Source organism: Podarcis cretensis (genome assembly GCF_951804945.1).
Source record: "Podarcis cretensis genome assembly, chromosome: 4".
In the NCBI taxonomy this organism is placed as follows: Eukaryota; Metazoa; Chordata; class Lepidosauria; order Squamata; family Lacertidae; genus Podarcis; species Podarcis cretensis.
In genome coordinates, this window is record NC_137173.1 from 18,219,470 (window position 1) to 18,241,954 (window position 22,485).

The 22,485-nt window shown below is 43.4% G+C and overlaps 1 protein-coding gene and 1 long non-coding RNA gene across 2 annotated transcripts in view; one reads left to right on the forward strand and one right to left on the reverse strand.

Moving 5' to 3' along the window:
- Positions 1-1,079: 1,079 nt before the first annotated feature.
- On the reverse strand, positions 1,080-15,303 carry CCDC82 (coiled-coil domain containing 82). Its single transcript, XM_079973897.1, has 8 exons — positions 15,145-15,303; positions 11,533-12,120; positions 9,113-9,335; positions 8,869-8,961; positions 8,600-8,724; positions 7,108-7,278; positions 5,433-5,618; positions 1,080-3,481 (listed from the first exon to the last, which is right to left on the reverse strand). The coding sequence occupies exons 2-8, from the start codon at positions 12,109-12,111 to the stop codon at positions 3,398-3,400; spliced, it is 1,461 nt and encodes a 486-aa protein (XP_079830023.1). The 5' UTR covers positions 12,112-12,120; positions 15,145-15,303; the 3' UTR covers positions 1,080-3,397.
- LOC307215216 overlaps positions 12,580-22,485 on the forward strand; it is a 425,975-nt gene continuing 416,069 nt past the window's right edge. Inside the window, exon 1 of the long non-coding RNA XR_013838394.1 lies at positions 12,580-12,869. This is a non-coding gene — a long non-coding RNA (uncharacterized lncRNA). The remainder of the gene's footprint in view (positions 12,870-22,485) is intronic.

A 22,485-nucleotide genomic window follows, 5' to 3' on the forward strand; every position in this document is an offset into this window, starting at 1 on the left:
TAAGACCCGACACAAGCCCATGCGCCACCAGGAAGCAGGCATAGCCTTTGGAAAGCAGGCTGCTCCTCTACATGTGAATCGGACCTTGCCAGGTGCTTTGGGGGCATAATAACACTGGTATAGTGCACGCACCTGGAAGGATAGCGCAAGGTGCAGCATGCACACAAATGGCTTCCCTTTGCAAAATTTCCACCAAGCTCTTGGAAGATGGCAGTGGAGGCTGGATAAAAGGTGCAGGCAATTTCACATTCACTTTTCTGCCATGCCCGTTAATTCCCAACCCACAAACCTTCAGCAAACAAGATAACTGTGCTTAAACATTGGAAGCCATTATTTTATAAATTACATAAACTATAGGGCTTATGATATTATGTGGGCATATGTACGTGTACACACAAGCTGTTTGCATAGTGATAGCGTTTTCTAACATTACGTTTCAGCAAGCTTCTTGTTTACCCACATTCCTTTTTAAATCCATTATTGGAGGCTGCTGAAATGAGAATATGTTTCCTGAAAAGACACTGGAGCATTTAATGTTTTTCAGCTGTTTGGCACAAATCACAAGATGCTTTTGAAAAGACTTTTCCGCCCAAACTTTTCATGCACCCACATATCATATTGCTGATGGTCGAGCCTGTTTAAGAGATGGAAGAAACACTCATTCGAAGCAGCAGCAAGCCTCCCACCTGCAAGTTAGGAGGGTTTCCTAAAGCAGGCCTGTAGCTTTTAATCCGTTGAGCCAACCACAGCCTCTAAGCTGTTTGAGAAACTGATTTTGCTGCCCGTAAATGCAAAAGCACAGTACATGACTGTACTCAGTTTCGGTGGTGGTGAAGACCTAACTCCCAAAGGACACTTGTGAAGGAGAGTTGGCTTGTGTTTTTTCCTTTTCCAAACCAATTTGGGTGCAACCAGCCTCAACAGTGCCTGTAGGTGAACTGACAAGCCTCTTCCAATCAGTGTTAAGCCTCTGTCCTCCTTCCTTGTTAACTGACCAGCTCCGCTTGCAGGCTGGTAAGTCAACCCCAAATGCATGAAGCGGTTAGGGGAACAAATAATAGGCAGGCAAGAGACGGATGGGACATAGTGAAAGAAGAGTTTATTTTACAGCTTTATGCAGAGTGCAAGCCTACGTTATGGTTGATTTTGAAAAGGTAGCATGTCAGGATAGAGAAAGACACCGTGACAAGAATTAAGGGGAGCTTTCCTCTGTAATTCAAAAGCTAGGAGAAACTTGATCGCATCAGAGGATGGCTTGCTCTCTCAAGGTGCGAAAACTCCCACGTTTATGCGAAGAGAACTTGATTCATATCTTTTCCGTTTCCTTACACTTAATGTGCTTCTATTTACCAAGTGCAAACATGGGTGGGGCTTATGAACACCTTTGTCAAACACATCAGGCACAGCCGAGCTGTTAAAGCGAACCAGAGCCTTAAGAATGTTAACACTGCACCCAAACTTTAGACATTTACTCATCATAATAAACCTGAGCGCATTAAGGAGTTGCACACAGAGTCTGTGCACTTGCTTTTCCCACTGTCCCTTAGCCTCGCCTTTCATACCCCCTTAACTGCTGCTGCCCTGCTTTACCTGATAAGAGCTGTGGTGGCACTTGGGTGACTTGGGGCTCACCTGGCGAGTAGATGATGAACATAATATAGGAATCACCTTATAGGATCAGACTAAAGATCCAGGTAGTCCAATGTTCTGTTTCCAAACTAATGCCACTAGGAAGCTCACAAGCAAAAGGAAGGTTTGTTCCTGGATTATCACTGCTTCCATTCACATCTGAAGCCCAAACTTCTATTTACGCAGGAAGTTGACTCAAATCAAGTCAGGCCATTGGTCCATCTAGCTTAGTACTGCACACAGTGACTAGCAGCAGCTCCCAAAGGTTTCAAACAGGGGCCTCCTAGACCTACCTCGAGATGCTGGGGGTTGATCCTGGGACCTTTTGCACGCAAAAGAAGATTACCATTGAGCTATAGCCTTTCACACAGGTGACACAGTGGAAATGAACAGAGCAGAAACACCATCTATTCAGCTTACTGAAGAGGAAGAAAGCACACCTGTTCATTGAAGACCCCAGCTTACTGTATGTCTGAATTAGAGGCCAAAGGCTTCCTACTCTTCATATTGCCCACAATCAAAAACTGGATGTGTCTCTGATCTGTAATTCATATATATCAAGGCTGCCCAACTCACCTATCCAAGTTAATATACAGGAAGGGTGCTCTGAGTGAACTCTGAACTCCTCTGAAGTATGCACTGGGCCATCATCCCATATACACTTAAGAGCAAATTCATTTTCCAAGTGTGGATCCTTGTGCAGCAGGCTTAGGAAAGGTCCGCGGTTTTCAGGAGGAGAAGAAAAGATGAACAGGGCAGTGGGGAAGACACTAAAGTGAGCAAAACAAACCTGAAACAGCCCAATGAGGACTATGCATGCTCAGTAGCTATAGAATACTAGTTGGCTGTTGGAGTGGGGGAGCCCAGAAAATAGTATATGCATGTGAATCCTGGCAAAGGGCATTGCTGGAACCCTGAGCACGATCACTGCACACTTTAAGACTGTTTTGCAGACCCCACTTGCCAATAGTCTAACTGAAGCTGCTACCGAACAGTCAGTGTCAAGCTGATGAACTGAGCATTCATCAAATTCCCTGACTCCAAAATGGAAACAGACCCAACTGGGTATTACGTCATACAGAATGAGCAGAAGCCTCTGCATATCAGTCTTATAAAGCATCTTCCCTTCCAAATGCTACAGAAATGGAAAACGGATATTGCTAGCAGTGTAAAGATATTTATTTCTTTTACCGCTCAGCCGGCTAAATGCAAGTCCATGAATTCTGGGTCTCCAGGATGCATAAACAATGATGGTTTTAGAGAGCTAATTTGTTACTGCCCTGTGTCCCGGGGGGTGGGAATGTACCTGGTTTACAGCTGGTTTTAAACACTGTGCTGGGAAAGCAGTATGCATATTACAGCCTTTGGGCTTCTCACCATGTGGACCTTTCCTCTTTCAAAAAGAATTGAAGCCAAGCATTTTTCATACACTGGCACAATTCATCTGGGCATCACTGTGCATAAAATTTCATTTCCTGAATGAACACCCAGGTTATTCAGAGACTGTTTTTCATTTTAGATCATTAAGCTGAGCTGCCTGGTGTTCAAGAACACAGAAGAGATGACTTCCACTATAAAAATGTCCTTAGATGATTATTTTGATAATTAAAATGAACTATGAAAAAGAAATACACATTAACTTATTAGTATCCATAACATACAGGCACATTGATTGTCTTGCAGTAAAAAGAAAAACAGCTGGAACGCAGCATGATATTCAAATACTATCACCAGTCAAGGGAAAGCATGTTTGTAAGTAGATGCCTTTTTAAAAAAATGATGACATCAAGTCTTTTTTTTCGTCTTGGAAGTTTTCAGCATGTTCCATGTACTTCTGAAGTTCAGAATATTGCTTCAAACGAAAGAAAACAAAGTATCATTTTAGCAGACCTAAATTACAGGTGGAACTTTTTATGTTCCTTTTAAATTTCGTTGCACACTTATAAACCAATTAAAAAGTTACTGAAGCAATGTGCAGTAATAAAGAAAGATTAGAAACCCAGTAAACTAAAAGCAGCAAAACCATTTATACAGTTGTAGAATTATTATTCCACACAATGATTGGGCCACACTTCAGGGAAAGCCTTCTTAGAACAAATATGTATTTCAAAAGCCACCAAAATGTCAAAATGCTAGGTACTTCTCTCTTAGTAGTGCCCCAACTGAGGAGCGCAGTTTCTCGGCAGGGATGGATGTGACAAGGTGTTCCCTTAGGTAATCTGGTCCCAAAATGTTGAAATACTAAAAGCAAATCCTTGAATTGCACCTGGTAGCCCAGGCATAGGCAAACTCAGCCCTCCAGATGTTTTGGGACTACAATTCCCATCATCCCTGACAACTGGTACTGTTAGCAAGGGATGATGGGACTTGTAGTCCCAAAAAACATCTGAAGGGCCAAGTTTGCCTATGCCTGTGGTAGCCTATTGGCAGCCAGTGCAGCTCCCTCAGCAGAAACCTTATACTGCATGTTGGCAGTGGGATGTCCTAGCTTCTATACTGGTTTCAGTATATTGGTTTCAGATCACTAACGAATTCCTCGCTTTAACAGCAGCACAGTGCACAATTTTGATAGTAACATCTTCTTTCCATCACACAAGATTGCACCTGTCAAAATTATGCCTTGTATACAAGTGTGAAAGGGATGTAAGTCATGCTCTCTTGGAAACTTTATTGATGAGCCTCATGCAAGACAAATCCCACACCTGCCTATATTGATCTAAATATACCTTTTGCAATACCTGCTACAGCTGGTCTTAAAATTCTCCCAGAAAGGAGTAATCTTGCCGCCTAGGAATTTTTTTCTTTTAATAATATAAAGCTGTCTGCTATAGAAAGCTTTTTAAAAAGCAAACTGCTGTACTCTAGTCTTTAAATTTGCTGAAGTAGTGAAAGCAGCAGGATGGCATACTTTTAGCAGGTTAAATAAAGCCTAGCAAGGAGTCTGAACAAAGTGGCACAGTTGCCAGGATCAGAGAGGATGCAGCAACCTCTATGCAAGGCTCCCTCTCTCATTTTATCCTTTTGTTCACTGCCTAATCACAAAATGACACACTAACAATATTGGAAACAAGTCCAGAATCTTCTGTAGTCTTTTAAACAAAATTTCATTGGTTTAAAAACAGGGCTTGCTTTCTAGGATCATGACATTGGGTAATTATTATGTTGGTAAATATATTCCCTGCAGAAATATGATCACATTAATCATTATAGGAGGTACAGCTGGACTAATTTCAAAGCAGGAGCTACTTTCAGTCAACTTTTCCTGAAACTGCACTTTATGAGCACTTAAATTTACCCTCTTACTTTCTTCACCCTCCACACCTGAATGGCCTACAGTTCTGTCCACAAAATACTAAGTGCTGTAAAGGTAAAGGTAAAGGTACCCCTGCCCATACGGGCCAGTCTTGACAGACTCTGGGGTTGTGCGCCCATCTCACTTAAGAGGCCAGGGGCCAGCGCTGTCCGGAGACACTTCCGGGTCACGTGGCCAGCGTGACATCGCTGCTCTGGCCAGAGCCAGAGCCGCACACGGAAACGCCGTTTACCTTCCCGCTGGTAAGCGGTCCCTATTTATCTACTTGCACCCGGGGGTGCTTTCGAACTGCTAGGTTGGCAGGCGCTGGGACCGAGCAGCGGGAGCGCACCCCGCCGCAGGGATTCGAACCGCCGACCTTTCGATCGGCAAGTCCTAGGCGCTGAGGCTTTAACCCACACCGCCACCTGCGTCCCACCCTGCTGTACTGATTATTAATTTCCCCTTCTTTCAAAGCAATAGAATTTATGTACAATCAGTTCTACTGTACCTGTTCAATCCAGCCTTCATTATTCTGCTGTGTGAAAACTCTGTACACTGTATCTTTGACTGGTGCATCCTGAAATTCATTGCTTGTCATTAGAGAGCAGCAATTCTGATACAGCTTGTATTTAAAATGTTTCAGGTTGTGATAAACTTCAGTACGGTTTCTACACACAATGCCAATCTCCAACGCCTGTATTATTAAAAGGAAAGCTCTTTTACTGGGCGAGTCTTGGGCAATAATGGGCAATGCAATAGTCTCATCAATTAAACAAGGTATGACAAAACCTGAGCAGGACATTTATCGATATCTAACTGAATCTAACTTCCACACTCGCCACTTTTCCAAAGGCATCACTGGCATAAATGAAAACCGACCCCTTTTTTTCCACTGCTACCCTAAGAATGTCAATTCAGGAAGGCACAGAGGTGATCACTTGCTTTAATCAGTTCTAATACTGGTGCCACTGGGGCTGCGAAATGTTTGAAATAATAAATTAAAAGGATTAAATCTTTGTTGGTATGCACTTATTACCTGTAATTCACAAAGCATACCCTGTTCAACACTAGCTGAATTGCAAGGGAATTTTTTTTTATAAAAAAACCCTGGTTATAGAACATAAACACTGCAAAGCCTAGGTTTATACAGTAGAACAGTCACACCAGTGTAAATCTAAAGCGTCACTCTGCTTGAGAAAGTTAGGGAATATGAAATTAGGAGCCCCACAGGTACACCAGCCCAGTTAAAACTGCACATATGTACAACAGATGTTGTCAACACACCACTGGAGTTTGACTGAATACTCTTGGAAGTATATAATTCTCACATTGCAAAATCAAAGCCTCTGGAGTGCACCAATTCAGTTCCCATGCTTAGCTTATTTGTACAACTATCTAAGACTATCTACTTGGTTTATATATGAAGTCAGATAAACCATTGATCAGTTTACACATATAGTCAAACCAACACAAGCACTGTCGATTTATAGGGAATTCTGAAGATCAAGGTTTAGGGATAATTTTTCACAGATAAATAATATGCCAAGTATACAAGTTACTGTTATACTATAAGCCTTGGTCTCTCTAACAGATAGAACTATAGAGTTGGAACTCAGACCCTGAGGATCATCTCATCCAACTCCCTGCAATGCAAGGATATACAGCTGCCCCATATAGGGATCAAACCTGCAGCCTTGGCATTATCAGTGCCATGATCTAACCACCTGAACTATCTTGTTGACACTATATATCTAGATCTAGATATACACACAGAGAAGATGAATCTAATTAAAATAAAAATTACCCAAAAATTTATGTCAGGATTATTATTTGCAAGTATATTAATTAGCATATAGACATCAATTATTCTTAGTAAAGCTTGCTATATACTTCTTGATAGAATGTAGTTTTAAGGATATCATAATGATCAGCTTGTTCATAAACAAGCACTATAGAGGAAATTTCTCATAGCCATCTGGGATTTTCAAGTATTATATACTTAGCCACTAATAGAAGCAACAGAAATCTTTGAAACCACTGCCAAAAACCCATTACCCAAAAGTAGACTAAAAAGAAGCATGAGGCTAAAAGATATTAACATCAACATCTCACAAAAAAAGAATATGCAATGCATTTTAACTTTTTGGTTCTTAGCAGTTTTGTAGCTTGGGAACAAAATTTACCTGCTTGTCATGTGACATGAAGTCGTCTACTTGCATTGTCTCACGATCGTATGATTTCCCTGACAGAATCACTGTGAACCTACAGTGCCTCTGCAGTGCACAGGCCTGACAGGAACGGTCCTCTCCAATTCCCTCAACTATGTGGATGTCAGGATAACTATCTACCCGTTTCTGGAAAAAAATATCCGGTTGGAAATTTTGCTGGTCACTTGTTCCACAGAATCAACTATTGCAATTAAACAATACTAAACATTCATACAGTAGTGCCCCGCAAGACGAACGCCTCGCAAGACGGAAAACCCGCTAGACGAAAGGGTTTTCCGTTTTGGAGGCGCTTCGCAAAACGAATTTCCCTATGGGCTTGCTTCGCAAGACGAAAATATCTTGCGAGTTCATGCGGGGTTTTTTCCCTCCCCCCCCCTTTTCCTAAGCCCTAAGCCGCTTATCAGCTGATCCGCTAAAACGCTAATAGCGCTAATCCGCTAAGCTGTCAATGGGCTTGCTTCGCAAGACGAAAAAACCGCTATACGAAGAGCCTCACGGAACGGATTAATTTCGTCTTGCGAGGCACCACTGTAGGTCATTGCCCCCTCACCCCCTGCGAGGAAGTGACGTGTTCCTTCTCTTCCTTTCCTCATTCTCTTCCTTCACAATGTGAGCCATGGAAGGAGCATGTGCCTCGCAATAGCAATATTGTTCTAGTTCAATAATATTTTTGTCTGCAATTTCCATTGTTGCCACATAGTACAATGCATAACTGATACCTTAAATCTGTAAGTAAAAAAATTACAAACTTATTTCAGTGTGTTGTCTATTAACTGCACAGACGGGTGGAAGGAAGTCTGCTGCTGCACACAGCTGACACAGGATAAAGAAAAGGTTTAAAGGTAAAGGTACCCCTGACCATTAGCTCCAGTCATGGCCGACTCTGGGGTTGCAGCGCTCGTCTCGCTTTATTGGCCGAGGGAGCTTGCGTACAGCTTCCGGGTCATGTGGCCAGCATGACTAAGCCGCTTCTGGCAAACCAGAGCAGCACACGGAAACGCCGCTTACCTTCCCGCCGGAGCAGTACTTATTTATCTACTTGCACTTGACGTGCTTTTGAACTGCTAGGTTGGCAACAGCTAGGACCAAGCAACGGGAGCTCACCCCGTTGCGGGGATTCGAACTGCCGACCTTCCGATTGGCAAGCCCTAGGCTCAGTGGTTTTCCCCATCGGAGAGTCTGCTAAGCCCTGCACTTTGAATACAGGTTTGCAGTCATATTCCTTTGTTTGTTTGTTAACCCACATACATGGGTCTATAGAGTAGATATAATTAATACATCCTCTTCCAATTCCCATCAGTTTTCAGTCCAGCCTGTCAGTATCACTTTGATGCTATCTTCTATAACATGGTGTTAGCTATCCCTATCAGCTTCAAGCCATCTGCACATCTGAAAGGCACCACCTCATCAGAGTCATTTATAAGAACATTGAACAATACCCCAATACCGTATATTTTTCTGTCCAGCGACTTCTCGCCACTAAATTGTCAAGACGCGGTCGAACAAAATCATTGTCGAAGAAGCGAAGGGAAGTCAACATTTCTTTTGCATACTTCTTTTGTCTTCTCCCCTCTGTTGGAAAGAGAAGGAAATCAAATTATCATATGCTTGGTTAGTTTCACAAAGCTACGTATAGTAACACACTTATTTGCTTCAATAACAATTTTAAAAGGTGATTAAAAAGCCTTTTGATTAAGAAAATCCACATTTGCTTACCATATAATGACATCAAAAAGTTTTTGTCAACTGCATTGATGAGAAACGCCTTTACAACTCTTTGGAAATGGACAAAATGATCAACATGGGCCACTGTAAGAAAAAAAAATATCAGTATGGTTGTCAGACTGATGATTTACATGAGTTACCTACATGGAAAAAATAATGTTTGGTGGGGCTCTAATAAATATTGTATTGTGACACTACATAAATAATGTTTACAGGATTTTTATTTTAACCTTACAGTATGGAAAGCACTTCTGCAGCAATGTGCGCGACATAGCTTGCTTTTTCTTTTGTGACTGGCTCTTGTCTTCCTCAGAGTTTTCTTGTTCCAACTCCTCCTCCTCCTCCTCCTCAACTATGAAATCTTTCATGCTGTCAACCTCAGATGCATCACTGATTTCAGCAGGTGTGAGAGATGAATGGGAAGAATCATCTTCTATTATCACATCCTCTTCAGAATCCTAGTGACATTAAGAAGCAGAGGCTTATTTGACTCCTTTGTTTAAATTCATTTGTGTTACCATAACATATTATTATTAATAACTAACTTTCCATATAGCCCATCATTCTAGGATCACAGGGCAGTTTAGAATATAAACACACAAAATTATATAACATAATAACAAACAAAAAAATACCCCCAACCCCAGTTTAAAAGGCCATAATTGTTTAATCAGCCAAAGGCTTGGGAGAAGAGGAACATTTTCACCCAGCGCCTCAAGATACGTAATGAAGGAGTGAGGCAAGCCTCTCTGGTGAGAGCATTCCACAAACGGTAAGCCAGTGCAAAAAAGGCTGGTTCTCATGTTGCCACCTTCCCGACCTCTTGCAGAGGAGGCACACGAAGAAGGGCATCAGAGGATGAGTGCAGGGTCCAGATCAGTTCATATAGTTGCAGTCGAAATTATTGAACCCTCATTTCAAATCAGGTTTATTAACAAAATTTACAGACTTTCAGCTTTCTGCAATGAGCAAATCAAACAAATTTAATTGAAATAGCTCAACACAACAGGGGCCACCAGGTGGCGCGTTGGAAGATGGCCGACAATAACATCTCTCTGACCCATACGAGGTAATTAAGGGGCTGCTATGGGAAGTATGCAGCCTTCCCTACCCCCCAGGATGTGGGGGGATTCTGCCTTGTCAGCGGTGTTCACAATGCACCCCCTGATCCGAGAGATGGGGGGTGCCGAACACTTGGCACGAGCCCTCGGTGAAGTCAGCTCTTCCTGACGCCGATTCCAATTAGCGCGTGCTGGTTGCTTCAGCTCAGAATTATAATTGGAAACATACAATTGGAAAGGAAGCTGAAGCACATACATCAAGTAAAGCTCGACAGATAAGGCTGCTGATTAATGGATCTCTGTGACCGGAAGTGACGGATGGATAAGTAAATCTTCTGATGAATCACCACTAGGAGACTGTATGTTTGGAATGAAGGGGGGGTGGAGGAAAAAGCCTTGTTTTTCTTTACACGATGTGATATTAATAACCCTTCACCCCAGAAAGAAATAAGATCGTCGCATTTTTATTAATCATAAGCAGGATTTTAAGAACTGTGTGGGGAAAGATTACAACAGGAGAGAAGACTGGTGAACGGTGAGAAAGAGGAATAATTTTAATGACGCAGTTAAAAAATGGCGTCTCGCCAAGACAGGCTTGCTGGAGAAAGAAGGACAGGGGGGAGGAGAATCAGGATCGTTCAAAAGAGAAGGAGTGCTGGAATGCAAGTTTGACCTGACAGAGCCCCCTGATTTGTCTGATTTATTTGGCCAGCCTGAGAAAAAATAAAGGACAGACCGAAGGTTAACTTTGTTTACGGAAGCGTTGAACAGAGGCTGTCCCTGAACGAGATAGTTTGTGAAGAGTACAAAACCCACACAGAGATGCCAGTTTTCAGTCTGCTTGTGAGAATCATCAGAGATTGCAAAGAAAGGAATATATGATAACAACAAGATGAGAAAGAAAGTAATAAAGGACTATCCGGATCGAACTGGATAGAACTGTCTAATTAAAGCAGTAAAATATGTGATGCCTGGAGTCATCCGGAATTTTGGACTCGTGCAGAGCTTGATGTATGGGTACCCTCAAAAAAATTTAAAATTTGGCTGTATTATTTGGAACTAATGTGATTTGAATAATGTGATGTGATTGGTCTGTTAATAAAAATTATTTTTTTTTAAAAAAAGAAATAGCTCAACACAACACATGCTTCAAGTGGTTTGAAGCATATTTTATACACACACACACTTTTAAAAGCACTGGCAAACCACTCCCAAACACCCATTACCACCCAAGGTAGGGTAATAGATCATGGCTACTTTCAACAATTGAATTGGCATCACTGCCTTGATGTAAAAAGGTGCCTGTACAATTTCAGATAACTTGTCCTAGCTTGGGAAGTAGAGAGAAGCCAAAATGCAAGGCAGTCACCTTCCTGTTTTCAGTAAAGTTGTTGCCATAACAATACCAGAGCCAAGTCAAGATTATTTCTGGTTCAGGGACTGGGCCTAGTAGTATACTGTACGAGTTCCTGCAATAAGTAGCAGCAGTTCCTTTTTACTTTTAGCATTTTCCAACAAAAGTTCTCATGAGCACCAAATCTGCACGAGAACAGCAAGCACGATGATACATTCTGCAAATGAATAAAAAATGTACCTCATGACATTCACTGAGGCCGGAAGCTCGAGTAGATAGCCGTCGGGACAGTTCCTGCAGTTTCATTAGCCTGTCTTGTTTTCTCTTTGCTTCTTTTTCTGCAGGTGATGTGCGTTCAGCGGACAAGTCGTTCTCATCGATTATGCAACTGCGTTTGGCAAACACTTTCCTAACAATGTTGCTATTGTCACTATCGTCACTATCGTCGCTGTCATACACTACAGTTCTCCGAGACCTCTTGCGTTTCCCAAGGTTGATGTTTTCTTCATCTACGTCCTCTCCTGCTGCACAATGACCACCTGTCTCAACATCTGGAAGGCCACCTGCGTTAACCAAAGTTTCATCTTTATCCTCATTGTGTATGGGTTCACCTTTCTCTCTCTCATCTGAATCATCATCTGAACTGGTTTCAAGTTCTTTTTCTGATGCTGATGTAATTTCGTCACTCTCTTCCTCGCTATCAAACAATATATATCTTCCCTTAGTTCGCTGCCAGTCAATCCGAGATTTGGCTACCGGTTCTTTTGTTCTTGCATTTCTCCTCGTTTCATATCTTCTGTTTTCGGAATTTGGTTCCATAAGGACTTACTAAGAAATCAAATCAAAATGTAGTTGTGAATTCAGGGAACTGCAGGCTTGGATAAAAAAGTCCACCCCCCCCACCCCCCGCAAAAATAGAAAGTGGGATTCTCCTAACCTGAGACTTAAATTTAACAAGTTAAATTGTGGGGAAGTTGAAAAATCTCTTCTGTTTTATCTTGCACAGGCAGTGGAACCTTATAAGCAATGTTTTAAATTAATACCATCACAGCTGACCTATACTGCTGTAAATCTCTGTAAAGTGAGCTCACTTGCATCAGATTCCTCTTTCTCCACACCAAGTGAAATCAGCTAGCAAATATTTGAAAACATACTCACGACCACAAAATTAAGGAAGAGATAAGGGTGAAAGTGCTGAGAAGCCTGTTTCAGTTAATGCAAATCTTCTAATTTAAGAAGTCCATACAGCTCAAAGTGAAAGTTCTGAATCAGCTGCTGTGGTGGCATTTCCTGCCAGAAACGGACAATGATTAGAGAAATTAATTAATTAAAAAATCTAATTAAAAACAATTTTAAAAATTAAATTGATTACAAAACAGAAAATGGCTGATACCTCCCCACACTCATTGTCACTCTCCCGCTTTGTACCTCTCCATGCTTCATCGGGCTAAGTAATTATTAAGCGTGAGCTCCGAAATATCAAAATAAATACAATTTTTTAAAATAAAAAACCTGTTCTTTTGAAGTCAGCTGAATGTTGGAAGATTCAGGAAAGACAGAAGAAAATCCTTCTCTTAGTAGCGCATAAACTATGGAACCTGACCCTACAGGAGGCAGTGATGGCCAGTAACGTGGATGGCTTTGAATGAAGATTGGAAAATAATAATAGGAGGATAAGGCTATCAGTGGCTACTAGCCACAATGTCCATGTTCTGCCTCTGCTGTCAGAGAAACTATGCCTCTGATTGCCAGTTGCTGGAAATCACAGGAACGGAGAGTGCTGTTTCACTCAGTTCCCACTTCCAGGTTTCCCACGCATTTGGTTGGCCACTGTGAGAACAGGATGCTGGGAAAGATGGGCCACTGGCCTGATCCAGCAACTCTTCTTTCGTTCTTAATCCCTGCAACCACCATTCAGCTGATCCAACAACCAATGTGTTTCCTTTTAAAGTTCAGCTCAATTCTTACTTCAAACTCTCAAAATAAAACAGGGGCAATAGACATTCGGTAACAAATGACATGAGGAATAAAAGAAACTGAGCATAAATTTTAAAATAATTAATTACAGCACAAGTACCAAGGCCCAAACCTTTCCAGAAGGCCTTCACTCAACTTAGAGGCCTTACATACAATTGTAAAAAAGTGAGGCAACGTTTATGGATTCTCAGCAGTGACAGAGAACTCTGCACACGTTCGGAGGGAACCTTTTCCCTGTTAATATACCTTTGTGTCCTACTCCAGGGAGTTCAAATTAAGGCCTGCAGACTGGCCATCTGAACCCTTACAACCATTATTCCAGCTCAACCTTCATTATTACTCTATCTAGAACCCAGCCAGAATCCCACTTCTTTAAATAAATGACCTTGCTTTCAAAACAATTATTTTCCCATTGTGTTTGTTTGATTTATACACAACTTCTCAAAACGGGATGATTTATTTTTATACATGTATTAATGCAAACTGCTTTGTGAGACTCGCTTGGTAAGCCCTAACGGGTCGTGGTCAGGTTTTTAGCTTGGCCTGGCTGTGCCTTTTGCATTTTTTTTTAAAAAAGAGCATTAATATACTCTTGCCTTTCCCACCATTTTCAGTTCCCCAGGGCAGCTGACAACCAAAATGCAAAGCATCTGTAACAAGCAAAACATAAAATTACATCATCCCACTGGAAGCAAAAAAGAAGTCCTTCCTCCCTGTTCATCCTAGACTCCTACACTTTTTAAGCAGAGGTTGGATGGCCATCTGCCATTGATGCTTTAGTTGAGATTCCTGTATTTCAGGGGGCTGGACTAGACGATCCCTGAGGTACCTTCCAAATCTACAAGTCTATGATTCCTGTTGACAAGTCTACCTAGATTGCTTAGAAACCTGAGCGGATTGTAATCTGCTTTAGGATGTTAACTTTTTGTGTGTGTTTTAAAACATTTACACTTTATCTCTTAAATTTCTATACAGCCCTTCTTTAGAGGAACACAGGGCAGATTAGGGACACAAGGGGTTGTAAAATGTAAGGTTGCGAATTTCTGCTGGTTTCACTTGCTTTTGTCTTCTGGAAACCTCTTTTGAGGTTTTATTTTTTTAAAAAAAAACCAAGCGGTGGAATAACTATATGAAAAAACAACAAGGGAATCTGTGGGGAGTGGAGTAAGGAAGTGCCGGCCATTGGAGCTTTCCTCAGCTTTCACCACATGCTCAGAGGCACTCCTGGCCATGGTTGCCTTTAAAACTACAGACACCACCTTGAAGGCAATAATAATAATAATAATAATAATTTATTATTTATACCCCGCCCATCTGGCTGGGTTTCCCCAGCCATTCTGGGTGGCTTCCAACAGAATATTAAAATACAAGTCTATTATAAAAGCTCCCCCTAAACAGGGCTGCCTTCAGGTGTCTTTCTTTTTCCTTTCTCCTCCTGTGATGAGACAGTAAAATGTTAAAATGAGGCCTCAATATTTTAATGTTGTATTTTAATCTTGTTTTTAAGTTGTATTCATAAAACTTGTTTTTATTATTGCTTGTTAGCCGCCCTGAGCCCCGCCTTGGCTGGGGAGGGCGGGGTATAACTAAAAAATATTATTATTATTATTATTATTATTAAAAGTCTGGCAGTTGTTTTTCTCTTTGACATCTGGTGGGTCTTTATTAATTTCTTTGCGCGTGGTTTCGGTTTCATTTAAAGCAAATGGACACTGGGCTGAGCTTCCCCTTCCCAGCGCCCTCAGACAGACAGTTCCCGCCAGAGTCCGTGCTCGAATTTCCGCGCTCTGGAGCAACGGACCTGGCACGCGCAACGCGACCCCACCCCTCCCCTCTCTCTTTTTCCCGCGCGCACCCTTTTCCTCTCTCTCTTACCTGAGAGGCGCCAAAGCTACGCGCGCATACGAACAGGAGAGGAGGCGGGGCCCTAAAAAGCCACGCCCACCGCCACAAACTGCGTATTATTTTTTTCTTTATCCTTTTGGTCCCGCCTCCTACGCTGCGGCCCGCGATTGGCCGCACTTCCCCGCCGGGATCGGCCGCTCTCTGCCCCACCTCCTCACGTTTTTATTTTGCGCGCTGACGCGCAGCCCGCTTTCGCCCTACCCGCTCGCGTTCCTTTTCCCGCTCCCCTCCATAGAGTTGATAATTGTAGAGACGCGCACATACACGCAGTGATTAAGCTTCCGGGTTCACACTGGAAAACATTTTCCCCCTGGGTTTTTTTTTTGGGGGGGGGGTGTGCGGCGGTAACATTGCAAACAATGGGAAACGTGCACGGGTGTGACCTCTCCCCTTTGAAGAATAAATATAAAAGGCAGCACCCAAACTAGGAAAGGGGGATACTGTTTCAGGTTTTACTTAATATTATTATCGATTATTGATTAAATTTGTATACCGCCTTTCATCTGTAGATCTTAGGGCGGTTCAAACATCACATTACAAATAAAAAACCCCCACGAAATAGATAATATGGAGCAATAATAATAATAATATGCTTTCAAAGCACAATATTACCTGATGCAGGAATTTTAGCCATTCATTCCTAAATTTGCACGGTACCTGAACTGTAGCTAGAAAACTGAGGGCGCAAATGCACTGCAAATCAGTGCCCTATTTGGGGAATTATGTGCTTCCTCTTCTTTCTTGTTTTGGCAATGCACAAGAGATCGCCTTGAATTTGGCACTCACTGGCGGTGCATTATTTTTTCATTTAAAGAAATAAAACCAAAATGAAAATAAGTTTGAGTTAGAAACTGCGCGGTGTGGACAATTGCAGATTAAAATTCTGAAATACTCCAGTGTTTGCATCGGGCAGCTCTCTCCAGCCCCGGAGAGAAAACCACAGACGGAGACATATTTGGAGTTATTTGGAGTTTTCTCTTTTCAGCCGCGCGGTGACGCTGCTGCCCTGCTATTTCCTTTCGACTGCAGCACCCTTTCCCAGGTTGCTTCTTAAATAAGTGGCAACGAGCTCTTTTCTCACTTGGGTTAGCGGGCTGGAGCTAGTAGTGGATGGATTTGCGGGTGAAATAGGAAGCAAAATATTCAAGCCGCTGGAACAGCTGCAAGAAAGGAGGAGGGAGGAAATAAAGCAAGAGAAAGGAAACAATAGGCAAAAATATAATTTGTTAGTTGCTTTTCCACGCCGCTCATGGCCAAAGTCCTCAGGGTGGTTTGCAAACTATTAAAAACACGAAATACAACCAGAAGCATTTAAAAATGGGATAAGAGAACATACACAAAAATCAGCTGCAGCTCACCATGAACTTCTCCCTTGTTTTCCACAGGTGCTGGAGCTGAGCATTGGTGAGCAGCTGAAAAAAAAGCTCTGCTTCCCAAGGATGATATATAATGAAACTGGGGTTAAGCTAAACAGATTTTGGGGGGGTCGGTCTGCTTCAATCCTGGGATCTTAAGCCCTAAGAGGGGATTCTGCAGCAGAAAGGGAGTGCTGAAACTGTCACAACCAGATTCTTTGTTTTGCAAAATACACCTAGCTGGATCTGTGAAGCATTTGCTTTGTAATGTAAGCCAGGGCAACAAAAAGGTGCAGAAAATAAACAGGTGGAGATCCTCCTGGAATTATTATTACTACTATCGTCATTATTTAATTATTAAATAATTATAATTAAATAATAATTATTTGTATACCGCCCTTCAGTGCGGTTCACAACATAAAAATACTGGATAAAAAACACAAAATACATAATAAAAACAAGAACCAAAACAAACCTATTAACCCCCCCCAAACACACATAAAGGGTAAAGGTAAAGGGACCCCTGACCATTAGGTCCAGTCTTGGCTGACTCTGGGGTTGCGGCGCTCATGGCCAAGGGAGCCGGCATACAGCTTCCGGGTCATGTGGCCAGCAAGACTAAGCCGCTTCTGGCAAACCAGAGCTGCACATGGAAACGCTGTTTACCTTCCTGCCGGAGTGGTACCTATTTATCTACTTGCACTTTGACGTGCTTTCGAACTGCTAGGTTGGCAGGAGCAGGGACTGAGCAACGGGAGCTCACCCCGTCGCGGGGATTTGAACCACCGACCTTCTGATCGGCAAGTCCTAGGCTCTGTGGTTTAACCCACAGCACCACCCACGTCCCATTTAACAGGGTATCAGATGTTAATCAGCCAAAGGCCTGGTTGAAGAGGCAAGCATTTGCCTGGTACCTAAATGTTTATCATGAAGATGCTTTTACTTTCCCCCTCCCCTAGCTGGAGGGGTGAGCAAAGTGCTTGTGGGTGAACTAATGGGCTTGGCAGTGTTGAAACTGGCCTGGCAAAGTGACACAAAGACCTAATTTAGGGCTCATCCACACTGCCGCTCATGATGTGCCTGCAAACATGGCTCTGAGCGGCTTTCCGCTTGTCTTGTGCTTTCTAGGCAAAGGTCCGAGCCGTTTTGCCCTTGCCCTTCTGCTTTCTCCCGGAGAACCCACTCTTTAGCACTAAATTGGAACAAACAGCAATCGGTGGAAAACCTGATTACTGTTTGTTCAGCACCAAAGCATGGGGTTTCCTGGGCGAGGCAAACGGAGGTCTGAGTAAATGCTTCGTCTCCAAGATAACCCAAAGCTATTGCTTAGATGCCTCTGCTCTTGAAATCTGATGGGGTCTGATGGAATATTAGTGCTGTGACCTTTCGTATCCTGCTCTTGTCCGTATACATGCGTAAATAAACTTGATATCACAGAAATCGACAACAGTAATACCAAGGGCGGCGGGGTGTTAAGAATTAAAATTAAGATTTGTACTGTTGGGAACAATATACTGTGATTTGCCCAGCAGGTGGCATATGAGACCTACATACTGGGGGTAAAAAAACATAGAAAACAGCAACTCTACACAACTTTTCTCGCCTGCTCATTGCTGGTGTGATTATTAATTAACACATCCCACTTACGTTTTCATCGGGCGGTGGCAAAATTAGGTCATTGTGACCTTGATGAATTAAAAACGTGTAGAAGCATTAAGGAAATGCCAGAAGCCACAACGTTGCCTTAGAGCCGTCACTCCCTTCGCATCTTTCTCCGGGGGATTGCTATGATCAATAAGATTTATTTTTCAAGAAGTAACTTGCAAATTGCATAGGTTGCGATGCAACTTATACCTCTTCTTTGGTAGCAGCTTGGTGAGTGGGAGATAATTTATGCTTTACAGGTGTCAGGGTTAGAGAGAGAGAGAGCGCGCACGCCACATGGCAAACGAATGGTTTTGTGGTACTTTTCCAAATAGGTTAACCTGTGTGCATTTTTCAAAGGTGATGGCTGGTGGCAAAATGATGCATTTATCAAACAGATGACAGGAGCAATCCTAGTCCCTTAGAAGTGGCCTAAGTGCATGGCGATCTGTTTGAACTCCTGATCGTTATCTCAAATTTATCAGAAAAAAACACAAAGTTGGTCCCAGATACCAAAAGTATAATGGCTTGCACTGGCTTTCCGAAGACATTGTTTTCCACAATCAGCTTGTCACCTGACCTTGTGATGTGTGCATATTTATTCTAAAATAAGCCTCAGAGAACGGAAAGCAACTTCCCTCCCTCCCGCAGCAATATGTATGCACAAGGCTGTGGTTTCGGCCTCTGCTAATACTATGGAAAAGGTGCATTGCTAAAAAAGTGATGTTAAGTTGTGGGTGAACATATCAGATGACACAGCGATTTCAAACAGCTCTTGTTTATTCACAGGCCGGAACAGAACTGAAGGGTTCAGCCAGCCTGCTTATACAGAGCTCCACTACAACGCAACTGTAACCACTTTCTGTAACTATCCAATCACTGAACGTCACTTTCAATCCTTTATTTGCATATGTGGACCTGAGTGAAAACTATCTACAGTATCCCCCTGCTGGCCCAGGGTGAGAACTTCAGTACATAACAAGTGGCATTGCATTACCCAAAATTAGTACAAAGGAGGGCACAGATGTGCATAATATTCACATATGTTATATGTACCTGTCACTGGCACCCACTTGCCCCTTTTTAGATTTGTCTGCCCATGTACTATCTGAAACCAAAGGGTGAATTGGTTGCCCAAGGTGAACTTTTTTCCACTATACCCCACTATAATGTCCAAATAGCTGCCTTAGACTGAGTCAGTGCATGGGCCCACCTAGCTCAATATTGACAGAACTGGCTGGCAGTGGCTCTCTATCTCCCAGCCCTAACTGGAGTTGCTGGGGATTGAACAAGGGAACTTTTCTACCACTGAGCTACGGTCCTTTCTCGTTGTGGAGCTTGCAGACTAAGCTCTTCACACAGAGCAGTGAACCCCATGGTGCTAGTATCAACCCTGCTTTCCACGTTGTTTGTCTAGGAGCCCCTGTTTATTGCAAATGATTCTGGATCCAAGCGCACAAAACTCAACCAGGGCATTGACCAGACCTTTTGAGCCACACTCAATAGAAGATAGGGAACAGTAGACACATTTCCTCCCAGGGAAGCTTTTTTGTGTGATCTTCTCCCTAGAAGCCCGGCGCTGTTAGTTAAACCACAGAGCCTAGGAATTGCCGATCAGAAGGTTGGTGGTTCGAATCCCCGCAATGGGATGAGCTCGCTTTGCTCTGTCCCTGCTCCTGCCAACCTAGCAGTACGAAAGCACATCAAAGTGCAAGTAGATAAATAGGTACCACTCCAGCGGGAAGGTAAATGGCATTTCCGTGCGCTGCTCTGGTTCGCCAGAAGCGGCTTAGTCATGCTGGCAACATGACCCGGAAGCTGTACACCGGCTCCCTCGGCCAATAAAGCGAGATGAGCGCCGCAACCCCAGAATCAGTCACAACTGGACCTGATGGTCAGGGGTCCCTTTACCTTTACCTTTACCTTTACCCTAGAAGCCCAGATAAGCTTCCAATAACCCCAGGGCTCCTGGAACAAAATGCGAAAACTGCTGCAATCCTGTGCCTCTAATTCTTGTGTAGAACAAGCGCACTCTGGCGCTTTCAACTTGGGTATCTACCATTTTGGGTCCTTCACCTGCAATAGCAATACAAAATTCTTCCCAATCTTCTGAACCTCTTATCAAACCATTAAAGGGGTCCTCTCCACCTTTGCATCTCATCACACTAGCCAGGGTTACTGACCTCTTTTCCACAGACAACCTATAACTTTAATAACTTGCCAAATAGAAAACACCAGGTTAAAGTATTTCCATCGCTACCCCTCAGTTTCTAGGAAAACTTCGCCTGCGTATTAGAAACGGCTTTAATGGGCACAGAGAACTCTGCCCACCGGAAAAGTGGCAACCTTCCAGGAAAAGCGAAAGCCCATTACTGCTTACAAAGCAGTAAATTATGATCTGCGTTACTGTGTCGTCTTTGCACAAGGAGAATGTCATGAAAAGATGTTAGATGACAGTCGAACGGTGACTTCTGTGATGCTTCCGTTTGTATCATAAGATGGCTTAGAGAAAGCTTTAATAGCATGGCTAGTAAGATATTGAAATATACTCGGAGTCGAGAGTGGATTTCATGCTCTTTATTCAGCTCATAGTGGTGAGGAGGAATGGAAGTTCCCCCAGAATGTCTGCTTTATATACATTATTTACACAATGGGCCCCACGTGATTGGCTAATTCCGGGATTCTCCTGTAGGCCAATCAGGTTGCAGATTCACTTCCACCTGGAGTTGGATTGGGTGGCTCCTGTGGACCAATCAGACTGCTGCATTCTGAATCGTATTGTTCTAGGACCAATTAGACTGCTGCATTCTGAATCCTATTGTTCTAGGACCAATCAGACTGTTGCATTCTGAATCCTATTGTTCTAGGACCAATCAGACTGCTGCCTTTTGGATCCTATTCAACTCAGTAGATAACAGATATACAAGCTTCTACCAAAGCACATTTTATTCCAGCTGCCATCAAATCAGAGTAGAGGACCCCTTTTGAGACTGAGGGGCCACATTCCCTCATGAGAAAGCTTCTGAGGACCACATGTTAGTGGTGATGGGGGGTCAGAGGCAAAAGTGGATGTGAATATTATTTTAGCACAGTAAGCCAGGTGTGGACAGAAGGTAGATTGTGGGAGCCATGAAGCCATGGCAGAGGCTTGTAATGCTGCCTGGTGCTTCGCTGACATCGGACCGGCATGTCTGTGCCTTGCAGTGTATTGAGTGTATTGACCTTATATGGAGTTGTGTTCCCTCTGGGCAGTAATTACCTTATATGGTGATGGGTGTTGTAAAGCCATGATCGGGCGATGTAACGTGAGACATTGGCAGATGGTCATGCAGGCTGTGAGACAAAGAGAAGTACAATAAAAATACCGGAGAGGAGAGAAGTTCAAATGAGCTGCCCTCCACCCTGAAAATACCGTAATTTTCGCTCCAAAACACGCACTTTTTTGCTCCTAGAAAGTAAGGGGAAATGCCTGTGCGTGTTACGGAGCAAATGCACTTGACCGGAGCCATGGCTGCCGCCAGTCAAGCAAAGCGGGAGCTGCTTACACGCTCTACGAGGCTCTCGCTTTGCTTGCTTTACAGCCAGGAGGAGGGGGAGGAGCCGAGGAAGAGGGAGGGAAGGAGAGCCATGGCAGCAAAGCGGGCAGCAGCCGCTTACATGCGAGGAGGGAGAGGGGGAGAGTTTTTAAAAAGGCTGCTGGGGACAGGAGGGCACGGGATGAGGGAGAGGGGGAAATTATGATTCTCCCAGCGTCTCAGCTGATCCGCTGAGCAGGACTTGGGTTGCAGGGGATTCGCCATTAGCTGCGTAAAGCAGCAAAGAGGAAGAGAAGGAGCAAAGCGGGAGAGGAAAGGAGCTGCTTACACTGCTGTAAGTGGCTGCTGTCCGGTTGGCTCCTTTAAAGCAACAGTGCTCTTTCCCTCCGACCTCCCCGCTCAGCTCACCGAAAAGCTCCTTTTCCACACACCCCACGCAAGCTCCTTCTCCCCTTAAACCCCTCTCCTGCATCATTAGCAACATCCTTCTCTACACACCCCACGCGTGTTCCTTCTCCCCTTAAACCCCTCGCCTGCATTATTAGCCGCATCCTTCTCTACACACCCCATGCATGTTCCTTCTCCCCTTAAACCCCTCGCCTGCATTATTAGCCGCATCCTTCTCCACACACCCCATGCGTGTTCCTTCTCCCCTTAAACCCCTCGCCTGCATCATTAGCAGCATCCTTCTCTACACACCCCACGCGTGTTCCTTCTCCCCTTAAACCCCTCGCCTGCATTATTAGCCGCATCCTTCTCCACACACCCCACGCGTG